Source organism: Taurulus bubalis (genome assembly GCF_910589615.1).
Source record: "Taurulus bubalis genome assembly, chromosome: 15".
In the NCBI taxonomy this organism is placed as follows: Eukaryota; Metazoa; Chordata; class Actinopteri; order Perciformes; family Cottidae; genus Taurulus; species Taurulus bubalis.
The window spans coordinates 2,861,159-2,876,709 of NC_136603.1; the positions used below are offsets into that span (position 1 = coordinate 2,861,159).

At 44.7% G+C, this 15,551-nt stretch overlaps 1 protein-coding gene across 1 annotated transcript; it reads left to right on the forward strand.

The window, feature by feature from the left end:
- Positions 1-1,244: 1,244 nt before the first annotated feature.
- prc1b (protein regulator of cytokinesis 1b) lies at positions 1,245-11,411 on the forward strand (the record flags this gene model as incomplete). Its single annotated transcript, XM_079230503.1, has 14 exons — positions 1,245-1,255; positions 1,359-1,491; positions 3,407-3,529; positions 3,609-3,842; positions 5,271-5,441; positions 6,073-6,222; positions 6,307-6,454; positions 6,623-6,759; positions 7,111-7,206; positions 7,283-7,429; positions 7,513-7,623; positions 7,714-7,827; positions 8,511-8,672; positions 10,770-11,411. The coding sequence occupies 14 exons, from the start codon at positions 1,245-1,247 to the stop codon at positions 10,845-10,847; spliced, it is 1,815 nt and encodes a 604-aa protein (XP_079086629.1). The 3' UTR covers positions 10,848-11,411.
- Positions 11,412-15,551: the final 4,140 nt, after the last annotated feature.

A 15,551-nucleotide genomic window follows, 5' to 3' on the forward strand; every position in this document is an offset into this window, starting at 1 on the left:
CGGTGTTTCTGAGCAGTGAGCACAGCCTTTAATACAATGCAACACCGCTTGATTCTGTGAAGACGCTCCACTTTATTCAAGTAAGGGATCTGATTACTTGCCATAACAGTCACACTCACGATGGATTAAAACATTTTTTCTATCAGACTTCAGTCGTACTACAGACGTGTGAACAGTTCAATCAGGAGAGACCAGCGAGATAAAAAGGATCATTGTGTATTGTAACAGATGAGATGTGAAGATAAAGCCTCAGTCTTTGGCGCTTGGACTCTTCAAAGGGAGATTTGCAATTGAAGGCCGTCTGCAACAAGATGGAGTCCAGACCTGATGATGATGATGATGATAGAATTATGAGTTGATGAATCTGATGAAGACTGTGAGGTGGAGGAGTGTAATGCAGCATGAATGAACTGAAGGTAGAGACACAGACATGGTTGGCGCTCATTGGTCAGAGGAGACCAGCTGGTCACATGACCCACCAAGATGTTCAGTAGGCGTCACTTAGTGACTTCATGAGTTAAAATCAAGGATGAAGCTGTGAATGGAACTTTCCAGAACATTTCAATATTTATATTACCTGTCTGTTGGCACGGTGACACTTCCTAGCACTTCCTAGCATTGATTTTTTTTAAAGCTTTTTAATGTTTTACTGGGTGTTTTTAATGCTTAAATTAATGTTTTTAATTCTTATTTTCTTTTGCAATATGTGTTTAATGGTTTTATGTGAAGCACTTTGTTGTTGAAATGTGCAGATACACAGATACACACTATGTTCATACTTATGTATTTGTTTATGAATGCAAGACTTTAAGGAGTATATTAGTGTGGTATAAGTACGTGTACTTCATCAGAATACTTCTTCCACTGGTCTGCTGCACATTCTTCAAGTCTAAAATTAACAACCGCCCCATTGAGTCAAAAGCGCCACTGGACGTCACCGGCGAAAACCAGTGCGCTTGTTTTCCACCAAGTGGCGTTCCGCGGTGGGCGGTTCACCGTCGCGATCCCCTGGCGAAACCCCGCCGGCGGCCGTCATTGGTTTAGCGCAGCACGCGCTCCCGCGGAACGAGCCAATCAGAGAGCGGAACGCTGCGGCTCCGCGAATTTTGAAACCGTCAAACGGTCGCGACGACGTACCGGGAGCGGCGACAGGCGAGTCTCCGGGACAGCGACCAGTCGGTTTACACGGATTTAAACCGGTTTAAACTGGTTTTAAACGCTTCACGGCGCGGCGGGACTTAACCATGAGGAAGAGGTGAGTTTTATTTTCTGTTTTAATGAGACGCCGAAACCTCCGCTAGCTCTAATCAGTCACGTGACTGCTGTGTTTTCTGTGCTTTTTATTTGTGTTTTTCCAGCGAGGTGCTCGCGGCCGAGGCGGTCTCGTGCCTGAATAAAGCGCTCTGCCAGCTGAAGGACATCTGGGAGGAGATCGGCATCCCGGAGGACCAGCGGCTGCAGAGGACCGCCGTGGTCAAGAACCACATCAAGGTGAGCCGTGAGAACCAGGGGCTGCGACCCAGACCTACTGGGGCCTGGGGGGCGGGGCCATGAGTCACGAAACCAACAACACCTGTTAACGTGTAGCGATGCCCTCTTGTGTTGTGAGTGGTGTTGTGTTTACAGGAAGATGCTGTTCTAGATAAGAAGATTGGTTATTGCAATTCCTTGGTTCAGGAGGTCAGTGTCTGGCTGTGGAACCTGTCAATCATCCTAGACTACCGTCAGGGGTGGGCGGGACTCACCTGTGATTGGCCGAGCGATTGAGTCGGGATGTTGTTGTTTGTGTTATGACATCCATATAACAGACATCCAGCAGTTATGTGGATGTCTTAATGTGAGACTAGAGACCGTTTTAGTTATCGAATATCATAATCTGGCATAAATGTCGTCGTTTCCTTTGTGCTCTCATCTGCTGGGTCGTTGGCAGACGTGTACGAATAAAGCAGCAACTTAATACAGATGTTTCTGCACCAGGGACCAGTATTCCTGTGCATGAAGTTACATCCAGATATAGTGGGGTTGCAAAGACATCACTTAACCTTTTAAAAACAACCTGTGTTTAGGCCTGTGCTAGAAAATGTCATCCCCAAACTAAAAAGGGTGTATCTCTGCAACCACTAGGGCTGTTTGAATAATGTTGTGTTATAATAAAAGGTACACATGTGAGATTTAGTTCAGATGTGTACATATCAGTCTATATGTTACTGGTTAAGAGTAAATGAAGATGACACACAGAAAAATGAAAAGGTTTCAGGTCCGCCTATAAAAAAAAAAAATCACTTTCAGGATGATTATTTATTTGTTTACATCTTTGCACTGTTGTTTTGTTCTAGGGACCAGGGTCTAGTTTAGGTTCTAGGGACCAGGGTTTAGGTTCTAGGGACCAGGGTTTAGGTTCTAGGGACCAGGGTCTAGTTTAGGTTCTAGGGACCAGGGTTTAGGTTCTAGGGACCAGGGTATAGATAACGTTCTAGGGACCAGGGTATAGATAATGTTCTAGGGACCAGGGTCTAGTTTAGGTTCTAGGGACCAGGGTTTAGGTTCTAGGGACCAGGGTCTAGTTTAGGTTCTAGGGACCAGGGTTTAGGTTCTAGGGACCAGGGTTTAGGTTCTAGGGACCAGGGTCTAGTTTAGGTTCTAGGGACCAGGGTTTAGGTTCTAGGGACCAGGGTATAGATAACGTTCTAGGGACCAGGGTCTAGTTTAGGTTCTAGGGACCAGGGTCTAGTTTAGGTTCTAGGGACCAGGGTGTAGATTACATTTTGGGATGAGAGAATAAAAAGCATGTTCTGCAAAGTCAAGAAACATGAATATAGAAAGTAAAAACAGCACAACATCTGTTTTAAGAGACCTTTGTGTTCCAGGTTACGACGACGCTAAAGTCCACAGACGACTGTTTGTATTGACTAGAGCCTGATACTGGATTTAATTGGGCTGATGTTGATGTTCTGCACTAAATGAGACGCTGTGTAAATATACATCGATACCAGAGCTTCTATGGTGGACTAACGTGTATTAATCCCTCTCTAGGTCTTACTGCTGGCTCATGTGAGAAGCATCTTGAAACACAACACTGACTTACCATCCGTAATGCAAAGGCCTCAGTCTTCTGTCCACTGATGACGTTAGTTTAAAAATTGAGAGTTTTTGTTCCCCCCAGCTTTGTCTGTTATAGCGGCGTTGTAACGTGAGACTAGCGATCGTTTTAGTTATCGAATATCATAATTTGGCATAAGTACACTTGCCACTTTATCATTACATTTGTCACCTTCACATAACACTGACATGGCAGACCGTTGGCAGACGGTGGGATTGGAAAGGCATTACTTCAATGAAGTCAGTATCTGTTACGTTTCAATAAGTCGGCTCAATGCTGATTCCCCTCGTTGTCTTCCTCTGCCAGAGTCTGCTGGACATGATGATCAAAGAGGAGGAGTCCCTGAAGACCAGGCTCATCGGCAGCATTCAGAACTGCAGGACCGAGCTGGAGAAGCTCTACCTGGAGCTCCAGCTGCCCGGCTTCGAGGTAACGGCCGCTCCGGAGCCCGGGTGTTGCGTCGTCGTGGCGACCGGCCGGTTGACGAGGTTCTCTTCTTCCTGCTCAGGAGGAGACGGACATCAGCGTGCTGCAGCAGGAGAAGAACATCCGCACGCAGCTGGGGGCTCTGATGACGGAGAAGGCCCAGCGGCTGCAGCGGCTGCAGGCCCTGCTGGACCAGGACCAGGACCTGTGCGACGTCCTGTGCTGCGCGCCGTACGGCGTCGCCCCGGACTGCGTCCCCACGGCGGAGACGCTGGAGAGCTTCGGCCAGCACGTCAACAACCAGAACGCAGAGAAGGTGGGAGCTCGCTTTGGGGGGAGGCGGGGTTTCCTCTAGCGCTGCAGGGGGGCGGGGCAAGATGGGAACAAGCTTTGGGGGGAGGCGGGGTTTCCTCTAGCGCTGCTGGGGGGCGGGGCAAGATGGGAACAAGCTTTGGGGGGAGGCGGGGTTTCCTCTAGAGCTGTAGGGGGGCGGGGCAAGATGGGAGCTGGCTTTGGGGGGAGGCGGGGTTTCCTCTAGCGCTGCAGGGGGGCGGGGCAAGATGGGAACAAGCTTTTGGGGGAGGCGGGGTTTCCTCTAGAGCTGTAGGGGGGCGGGGCAAGATGGGAGCTGGCTTTAGGGGGAGGCGGGGTTTCCTCTAGAGCTGAAGGGGGGCGGGGCAAGGTGGGAGCTCGCTTTGGGGCGCCGACGTCTGAGAGGAGAGAGGCGGGGTATCCTCTAGATTTGGTTCTAGGGACCAGGGTCTAGATTAGGCTCTAGAGACCAGGGTCTAGATTAGGCTCTAGAGACCAGGGTCTAGATTAGGCTCTAGGGACCAGGTTCTAGATTAGGCTCTAGAGACCAGGGTCTAGATCAGGGACCAGGGTCTAGATTAGGCTCTAGGGACCAGGGTCTAGATTAGGCTCTAGGAACCAGGGTCTAGATTAGGCTCTAGAGACCAGGGTCTAGATTAGGCTCTAGAGACCAGGGTCTAGATTAGGCTCTAGGGACCAGGGTCTAGATTAGGCTCTAGGGACCAGGGTCTAGATTAGGCTCTAGGGACCAAGGTCTAGATTAGGCTCTAGGGACCAGGGTCTAGATTAGGCTCTAGGGACCAGGGTCTAGATTAGGCTCTAGGGACCAGGGTCTAGATTAGGCTCTAGGGACCAGGGTCTAGATTAGGCTCTAGAGACCAGGGTCTAGATTAGGCTCTAGAGACCAGGGTCTAGATTAGGCTCTAGGGACCAGGGTCTAGATTAGGCTCTAGAGACCAGGGTCTAGATTAGGCTCTAGGGACCAGGGTCTAGATTAGGCTCTAGGGACCAAGGTCTAGATTAGGTTCTCCGACACCTTTTAACCCGTAAAAAGACTCTAGTTGTGGGACGAGTACTTTCTGAAAGTACAGATACTCTCCGGGTGGGGTTTGCAGGGATGACCTTCCACACACACACACACACACAGCCAGCATGGCTGCTTCAATGCGTGTTCCGCTTCATTCATAAAACAGGAAGTTGAGGACGAGGTGAGAGGATTTCTCTTTGATGATAACATGAGAAGTTAAGTTCAGCTTGGCAGAGACAGACAGACTATTTCATTCTCTAACCATCAGACACTCCGATCACCAGCTGTGGAGACAGACGCTCGTAGTTCAATTCAGCCGAAGGAACCTTTTAGTTCATGACGTGTTTCTACGTGAAACCAGACTCTAGAGAGTTAATATAAAACTCCTGATCTCTGCGGTTCCAGGCGAGGCGGTACGGTGAGTTCATGGACCTGAAGCGGAGGATCATCGTACACATGGGGGCGCTGGACCACGTCCCCGAGAACAGCTTCGAGAAGGACGTGGTCTGCGAGGACGAGGACTCGTTCTGCCTCTCCAGAGACAACATCGCATCCCTGCAGCTGCTCGTCCAGCAGGTAAGAAGAGACCGGAGAACCCACTGGAGCTGATGTTACTGCAGGTTCTCTCACTGGGTTCCAGGCTCATTTACTGCAGGTTCTCTCACTGGGTTCCAGGCTCATTTACTGCAGGTTCTCTCACTGGGTTCCAGCTTTACATGTTTTATAATCCTTTATTATCCCAGAGTGGGGACATTATTCTGTGTGTGTGATTGTGTGTCTGCGTCTCTGAAATTATTCTCTGCATTTCCTCACACATCTGCACTTATTTAGTTTTGTTTGGCTCAAGTTGAACGTTATTGTTATTTTCTTTAAAAGATATTCAATGCAAAACGGGTTCATTTTCATTTCACGCAATTTATTTGCCAAATATTAGTTATTCTTTGCACAGATATACGTTTTATTTGCGTTGTTCTAACAAAGTGATTGCACATGTTGTTGTTTTTGTCTGATGGAGAAATCTGGTTTACTTGAAAGTGAACTACATTTTTTTAATTCTATTTAAAAAAGCACGGATGGAGGAGTCACAAAAAGTGATTTCCATAAACATCATTTTGTTAGAGCTTAGTTGGGGCGGCGGGGCGTGAACATGTGTCCTCCTCCAAAGTGGGGCGTGACAAAAGGTTTTGATCCGCGTGTCGCCCTGCAGCTGGAGGAGCGCAAGGCGCAGAACGAGGCGGCGTGCGAGGAGAACCGGGAGAACGTCCAGCGGCTGTGGGACCGCCTGGGCGTCCCTCAGGAGGAGAGGGAGGCCTTCAACGAGCACATGGTGGCGTCCCGGAAGAGGAACCTGGAGGCGGTGAGGAGACCAGAGCCGCTTCCTGAGTGGTGGACTTTGTACTCTGGCCGTTTTAAAGTTAGCACTTTATTTCCCCGTCTTCAGCTCCAAGCTGAAGTCCGGCGTCTGGAGGAACTCAAGCTGCTGAACATCCGCAACGTGACGGACGCCATCCGCTCAGAGGTCAACGTGCTCTGGGACAAGTGCTTCTTCAGCGCCGGCCAGCGGCAGGCCTTCACCCCGTACTTCAGCGGTGGGTCGCTTCGTTTCACCTGTGAAGAAGAAGAAGAGAGAGAGAGAGTGTGTGTGTGTGTGCATGTGATTGTGTGATTGTGTGTTTGTGCGCGTGTGGGTTTGGGTGTTTTTTGTGTACTGGGCTTTAGAAAAGCTCTCAGACTTTAATCCCTAGTTCTGCTCTTAGAGGACTTCACTGAGGAGCTGCTGGGTCTGCATGAGTTGGAGCTCCAGCGCTTGAAGCAGCACCACGAGGAGCACCAGGAGCTTTTCAACGGCGTCCACCAGTGGGAGGACAGCTGGAGACTCTTCCTGCAGCTGGAGGCGAGTTGACCTTTCTCTAAGCCCCGCCCACAAACGCAGGCCGGCCAATCGTAGTCTCGCTACCCGGAGAGGTTTCTAGAACGTCACGTTCCTACCTAGACACATGTGGAGCTAATATTAGCAGAGTACGTTCGCACGTCATTACCTAGCGTTAGCACGTCATTACCTAGCGTTAGCACGTCATTACCTAGCGTTAGCACGTTAAACGGGGACATTTGTGTCCGCACACAGTTTATGATATATATATATATCTATCTATCTATCTATCTCTCTATCTCTCTATCTCTCTATCTATCTAATGGGAGCCGAGGTTAAAAGGTCACGGTGGTATTCTGTCTCCTTCTCCCACAGAAAAAAGCCACGGATCCGACGAGGTTCACCAACAGAGGAGGGAATCTCCTCAAGGAGGAGAAGCAGAGGTCTGAGCTGCACAAGAGTCTCCCCAAGGTACGACGGCCGCCTCTGGCTTCCTGAACCAACGTCTGAGCTTTCCGCAGCAAACGCCTGTGTTTTGTTTCTATAGCTGGAAAAGAAACTAAAAGCCCAGATCGACGCGTGGGAAAGCGAGCAGGATCGTGAGTTCCTGGTCAACGGGGAGAAGTTCCTGCAGTACGTGGAGGAGCAGTGGGAGCTGCACCGGGTGGAGAAGGAGAAGGAGAAAGAAGAGCGGGTAAAACCGGCCGCTGTTCGTTTGTTTTGTGTGTTTCTGCTGTGGGAGAAGTGCTGACTCGTCTCTTCACAAACTCTCCGCAGCATCTGAAGAAGAACAAGCAGACGGAGGAGGACATGCTGTACGGGACGGCGGTGCGAACCCCCACCAAGCGCCGGCTCCTCGGCACGCAGACCCCCAACAAGTCACGAAAGGTGGGGGGGAAACAAACAGATTTCACGTTCAGGCTGCGGCTTCTTGCTTCCTCACAGACGTGTAGCGCTTCAGTCTGCTTCTCCCACCAGTGCAACGCGACCTCCAGCATCTCCAGCGCCACCTCCAACAGCACCGGCCGCTCCGTCTACGGGGGGACGCTCTGCCGCTCGCCGGGGCCCCGCCCACCTCTGTCGGCCAACAAGGTCGGTTTCGATTTTACAAGATGGAAGACGGTGACAAGCTATTTAGCAAAAAGGGCTCGCTGGCAAAACTAAAGTCAAAACGAGGCTAAATAGATTTTGACCTGGGTCGTCTGAAACAAGTGAAATATATATAAATACCGTAAAAGTCGGGTTACGAGCCGCTACTACCTTCGGTCAGTGTCCCCGTTAGCTCCCCGCTTTAAAATTATTTTTTTTAAATCTGGAAATCCTTCTGCACGTCTACATTGACGGATATGAGGATGAACGACCCCGAAGAGCTGCAACGAGCTGTAGTTTTAATTACTGACTAATCGTCTGTAAAATGTCAGAAAATAGTAAATATTGTTTCCTATATAAATATAAAAAAATAATTAGTTGTCAATAATGTGTACTGGTCGCCGCTGTAGAAATGCAACACATCAGACCTGAAGAAAACTCAAACTTGAGAGCCTTTTTTATTAAATGTATTTAAACTTGAGAGCCAGCCAACACATCGCCCCACACAGAAGTCAGAGTAAAGAACCGCCGTTATAACGTCCGTCCCTCTCTGCTCCTTTTGTGTGTGTGTGTGTGTGTGTGTGTGTGTGTGTGTGTGTGTGTGTGTGTGTGTGTGTGTGTGTGTGTGTGTGTGTGTGTGTGTGTGTGTGTGTGTGTGTGTGTGTGTGTGTGTGTGTGTCCTCCAGGGTCCGGCCTCACGGACGCCGCTTGGCGGTAAGCCCCCCAACCCCCGGCTGCAGGGCTGCAACAAGGAGAACGAGGCCCAGCTGAAGGGGAGCCCCGCGGGCGCCGGCCCGCCGCTCCACCTCAGCATGGCCTCCGTCGCCAGCACCTACTCCGAGTTTGTGGTAACGTACACTTTTGTGTCTGATCTTTTCCCCTCCGCTTCCTTTTGTTTCCCTCGTTTCTCTGCAATCACACATTTGGAACAATGCTGATGATGTGAATTTACATTCTCGACTTGTCAGCCCACTGCGTTCATCAAGGTGTTCAGAATCCTAAAACCGTGTGTTGGTCTCACTGATCTCTGTCGCTGCATTCCTCTGATCATCGGAAACTTAACTGCTGCTTCAGTCACATCTGACCCAACCAGCGGGAAGGACCAGTTTGACCAGTTTGACCAGTTTAAGTGACAGAAGAATCTGAAGGACACAAACACCCAGATGCTGGATGACAATTAGAATAATAACTTTATTTATATAGCAACCGAGTTTACAAAGTGCTTCAAGAGAGGAAGCAATAGATGGATAGATACTTTGTCATGGTTCTTACGCTCATTGAAAACCTGGAAAAGTCAAGAAACCATTGGTCAGAATGTGGATGAACCCTTTTTTTTTTTTTTTTCACTACAGCAACATTCGTACATACAGGTTACGCAATAAAATATATATTTTTAAAGCACAACCTATTTAGAAAAGAGAATAAAGTAATAAGAAAAATGCACAATATAACGATACTTTATGGTGTTTTCAGAATCTGTGTTTTCTTTTAAACAAAAGGGATTTCTGCAGGTCAAAGTTTTGGATCACATCCCATCCTTTCTGTTAGAGTCTTTACTTTATCTCACACTAATATGTCTGGCTCATCCGGTCAGGGCCCTGTTTCTCGTACCTAACTAAACAAAGTCAAGCAAATGTCCTAATCTCCATCTTAAATTAGGAGATGATTGACATCAGGCTATCTGGGTTTCTTCACTGATCCGCGCTGAAACGTCTCGTTAATTCTAGCCAGATGTCAGTCATCTGGATAAATGCGCCGCTCCTCTTCAGAAGGATAATAATGGAGCACTGACACCACCATGTTCTAACAGTACAATGGACAATAAACTCAGAGGAACCTCTTTTTATTTCTCTGCTGAGAAACAGGAGATGATCATCAACGCATATGAGGAAGTCAGTACCGTAGTCATTCACAGCAAACGCGTTGCGAGTATTCCAACGTTTTTGCGACATTGTTGCCGTGAACGCAACTTTAACTCCGCCCCCGCTGCGAGACATAAGCGTCTAAATATATCAGACAAGTTAAATGCGTCAGTGTTGAGAAAATGTATCGGCTAATTTGAAGTGCTTCATCACCCAAATCAATCAGATTATATTTATGAATAAATATATACTTATGAGGATATATGTACTGTATGCGCGTATGAATCATGTACTATATATGTGTATATGAGTTTGAATTTGTGTATGGGCGGATCAGTACGTATGTATTATTCATAATCAGAAATTCAATCAATTGAAGCAGTGAAAATAAATTATGTGTGATTCTCTGTATTCTCATCACGATCACCTTAATCATGTTCTACAATAATGATATGTATGGTGTACTAATAACACTGTCATATAATTATGATGCTTTCAACACATCCATAAGTTTCTTAAGAGCTAAATAAACTTAAGAACAGCGGCATGCAGCGGCTGATAGTCTGTGTCTGAGACGATCAGCTGCGCCTGTAGTGATCAATGTCCGCGACTCGAGAAGCTTTCGTAAATAAAGTATTTCTTGCCGGCAAAATCTATATCGCCGCGTACAGGAAGTCATGATGAGGGACCTAATATAACTAATATCGCTCCTTCATCAATGAGGAAGAAGCTGCCTTTTCTGTCCGTGGGAGTGTCCAGCTTATCCAGTGAAGTTCAGTAAGCCTGCCCAGGAGCAGGTTTACATTTTTGGCTGTGTTGCTATGGTGATTTATCTAAGCTTGCTTTGAGAAACCGAGAAAGCCAGACCTACGTCATCTTATCCTGACAATTAGCCGCTAGCTCAGTAAGCCAGGTACGAGAAACCCAGGAGAGAATACACGTCAATAAAAAGTGAAAGGGTTCTCTCTCTCTCTCTCTCTCTCTTTGTCTCTTTCGCTCTAATCCACACACATTTCATAACAATGATGAAACGTTGTTTGTTTGCCTCCTCCTCCTCACATGACGTGTCTTGTGTCTCTGCAGAGAGACCTGTCCAAGGCCTCGAACGCCAAGATCCAGCACGACATCCTGAACTCCACGTCGTCCACCACCACACTCTGACCTCTGACCTCCCCGCTTCTAGCCGTACATGAAGGTATTAATATATGAAGCGCTGTCTGTTCCACGAGGATGAGCGTCTGTATCGTACGCTGGACTAACACTACTGTGGCCCGTTGTTGATGTAATACATGGTGCCAGCATTTTGTAACGCATATTCCTTTTCACATATCCTTTTCTTTTTTTACGAAGAAACGAAAGAAATTCTAGCTTTCTGATGTTATGCAATCCAAATGTATTATGAATACTTTTGCACTTTTTTTGGGGGGGGAAAAGATATATATATATAAATATGTGTTCAGCACATCGCAAAACCTTCCACACTCTTCCATCCATATGTTTATTTTATTTTTAATCCGTGGGTGTATCTGTGTACATATGTGTGTGTCGGCTGTTCTCAGTGACTTCCTGTTGACAAAGAGGGTTGTTGTTGTTGTAACTGGACGTTATTAAAGTGCTCCATACTGTTGCTGTTTGAAGATGATCACATGATTCAATACACGATTATGGATGAGAGGAATCTTTTTCAACTGTAGCTCACCGTCTGCTGTGATCAGTTCTCATCATTTACCAACAATAAAATTGTGGCTGGTGAACAATGTCTCCTAACTTCACTAAAACACAGTATCTATGAAGACTGAAAATAAATAAAAATAAATATATATATATATATATGTATATATTTTTATATATATATATATTATAATATATATATTTTTATTATGTTTTTTTATATATATATATAAACATACTAAAAAGATATATATTTGTATTATGTTTTTTTATATATATATATATATATATATATATATATATATATACACAGTATAATATTGTTATTATATATACACACAAAATATATATATATATATATAAAAACATACTAAAAAATATATTTATTATTTGTTATATATATATATATACATTATAATATATATATTTTTATTTTTTATATATGAGTGTATGTATGTGTCTATATATATATATATATATATAAACATACTAAAAAGATATATATTTGTATTATGTTTTTTTTTATATATATATATATACACGCAGTATAATATTGTTATTATTATATATACACACAATATATATTATATATATATATATACACACACATTATAATTGATATTTATAATTAGGGATGGGTATCTACCTGAGATGTGTATGTATGTATGTATGTATGTATATATATATATATATATATATATATATATATATATATATATTATAAAATTAAGTATTTTTTATTTATTTTTATATAAAGAAGAAAAAAAGCACAAAACAACTATTGACGACATTAAAGAAAGGCTTTTATTACTAAGGCAATGTCTTTTGTTCAAATTGAACAATATATGAAGAGTTTAAAGTATACTCTAAATATAAATAAAAACAAAACACTTGTTTTGTGGGAGGTGTTCCCGTCTACCGGGAGACAGAGGCCGGCGCAGCAGAGAAGAAGTGAAGCGTTCCTCGCTGTCATCCACCTCCTGTCTGCTGGGGTCCTGAAGTATTTATGTAAATAAAGAAGTCATAAAACAACCTGACACAAACTGGACTGTGCCATTTGCGTCTGTGCATTGACTTTGCATGTAATCTACTTGCACGTGTTCGCTTTTTGTGTGAACACGTGCTTATTTAAATTGTTGATATGTTCCCTTTGCATCCACTTTCACTCTCCTATTTACTTTATGCACAAAACTCACTAACATGCTTGTTTTTAAACAGATAACTCCTCCCTTGAGTCATATTCTTCAGTTTTTAATGTATGAAGTTAACCAATGATAAAAACTGAATCAAATATTAAGCAGACGAGCAAGCCAGAGTAGCTTAGTGAGCTAACGTGACAGCAGAACACAGCTCTGTTTTAGACACAACTAGCTACTCCTGTTAATTGCAAGACATGTTACACATATCGCTACCAAAGCCTTGTGAAAATGCATGTTTATTTTAATTTGAATAGCGGCTAATTTCCCTGACATGTGCTCCGATAGCTGCCGTTAGCGCACTAGCTTAGCGCTACTGCTAGCTCAATGCGTCAAGGAGCGCTTGTTTTGTAAAGACGGCACTCCCTATATGCGATTCACATTTTCACAGTTAAAGTAATGAAGAATTTGTGAATACTTAATGATTCTAAAGGCCCTTAAATTAAATATAAGTACACATTATATACACGATATGATTGAAGTTTGGCAAACAGTTAATATACAAACAGTGGTTCATTTCCTTCTGAAAGTTGTTTAAAGATGCACATTTTAAGATGCACATTTTTCAAAAGCTTTCTGTTTTGTAATTTGTTCTTAAATGCAGCGCTATTTTACATGTATTTATTATTAGAGAATTATTTATAATTCATCTAGTGGAAAACTGACAGTATACATTGATGAGATATTATTAAATTTAAATGTATTTGATTTGACAGTCAGCCGTTGACATGCAGACGTCAATGCAACCGTTGGCTACTTCAATATATTTTAAGAAGAAGAAAAAGCAATTTGAATTACATTTTATTATGATTTATTATGTGGGAGGAAACCAAATCACTCGGAGACGTCACGTCTCAGTGGATATCACGTCTCAGTGGACATCACGTCTCTCAGTAGACATCTCGTCTCTCGTCTCTCAGTGGACATCACGTCTCTCAGTAGACATCTCGTCTCTCGTCTCTCAGTAGACATCACGTCTCTCGTCTCTCAGTGGACATCACGTCTCTCAGTAGACATCACGTCTCTCAGTAGACATCACGTCTCTCAGTAGACATCACGTCTCTCAGTAGACATCATGTCTCTCAGTGGACATCTCGTCTCTCGTCTCTCAGTAGACATCACGTCTCTCGTCTCTCAGTAGACATCTCGTCTCTCAGTAGACATCACGTCTCTCAGTAAACATCACGTCTCTCAGTAGACATCTCGTCTCTCAGTAGACATCACGTCTCTCAGTAAACATCACGTCTCTCGTCTCTCAGTAGACATCACGTCTCTCAGTAGACATCACGTCTCTCAGTAGACATCACGTCTCTCAGTAGACATCACGTCTCTCAGTAAACATCACGTCTCTCGTCTCTCAGTAGACATCACGTCTCTCAGTAGACATCTCGTCTCTCAGTAGACATCTCGTCTCTCAGTAGACATCACGTCTCTCGTCTCTCAGTAGACATCACGTCTCTCGTCTCTCAGTAGACATCTCGTCTCTCAGTAGACATCACGTCTCTCGTCTCTCAGTAGACATCACGTCTCACGTCTCTCAGTAGACATCACGTCTCTCAGTAGACATCACGTCTCTCGTCTCTCAGTAGACATCACGTCTCTCGCTGAAAATATTTCCTCGGCTTCACTAACCGATTCTTCAATGTTTGAATCATGAAGTTTAAACTGACCGGATCTTCTAAAAGTATAATCGTGGGCATGGTGGCGCCCCCCATCATGACGTGCAGGGTCCGCTGCACTAACTTACAGATCTTCTTTATGTCCCGGACTTTGGGATTCACTACAATCTCAGATTGCTGAATCTCCTCCCAAAGCCCTTGACTCACCGCGTTGATGATCATGTAGATGCTCCCACGGTGTTGTTCCATTGCTGCCTGATTGTAAATACCCAACATTAGATGAGTCACTAGAATCTCACAGCTAAATTGACTCCAGCTGTTTCTTGGTGGGGCAGAGAAATTTGTTAACATTTTGAGAAACATGAAATTCCTAGGAAGACTCTGAGAGCGCTTCCGAGGTGTCTGTGTGGCGAGGACAGGAAACCTCAACTGGAGACTCCTCTGTGAGTCAAAGTCTGGGCTCCTGTGTCCCAAACTCTCCCAGTCCGACTGAACACTGGACGGCGGGTCTGACCCGATCTCACTCTCCGTCTCCTCCTTGTTGAAAAGTGAGGAAGTCACTCCCATTTTAATATTTCAATATATAATTATATATAATATAATCACAAAATATGTGTGTGTCTCTGTGTGTGTGTGTGTGTGTCTGTGTGTGTCTGTGTGTGTGTGTGTGTGTGTGTGTGTGTTAGCTGAATCTTGAATCTTGAAGCAGTGTGAAAAAAGTAAAAGAAATTGTGTTCTATATATGAACATTGCTTTCAGTGACATTTAGAGTTCAAAGCCGAACGACGTCATGACGTCACTACCAACTACCAATGAACACTCGGGACATCCCTAAGGACCCACCCACCCAGCTACGCTGCTAGTCTGATTCTGAAACGTCACTGGCTGTTGGGGCTGTTAGCTAGCGCTAGCTCGCGGGAGCTAACGGGAGCTAGCTTGCTGCAGCGGGGACACCACTGCAGGTAGTAGCAGCTTATTACCCGACTGCATCGTCAATATCACTTAGTACCAACTAGTGCTGATCTTCGTTACGTGTTCGTAAGACGTAACGCTAACTATCGGTATGTGTGTTTACATTAGCAATGTGCTAACATGCTAACGTAACGTTACTGGTTTGGTGTGTAATCGTAACTTTCTTTCATTGAACTTAGTACTAACTAGTAATTTATTTTACAGAGAGGCTTGACAGCCACCAGCCCGGGTCTGTTTTCTATTTCTGAACATGTGTATGTGTAAATATTTTTGTATTTATGAATAATACATATTTTATTTGAAAACCCAAAATGTTGGGATGGTCATTTTTTATTTGCACACACCCCATGAAGCTTTATCTGCAGTGTGAAGTAATTTCTGTCCCAGTTCTATCATTTTGGTGAAAG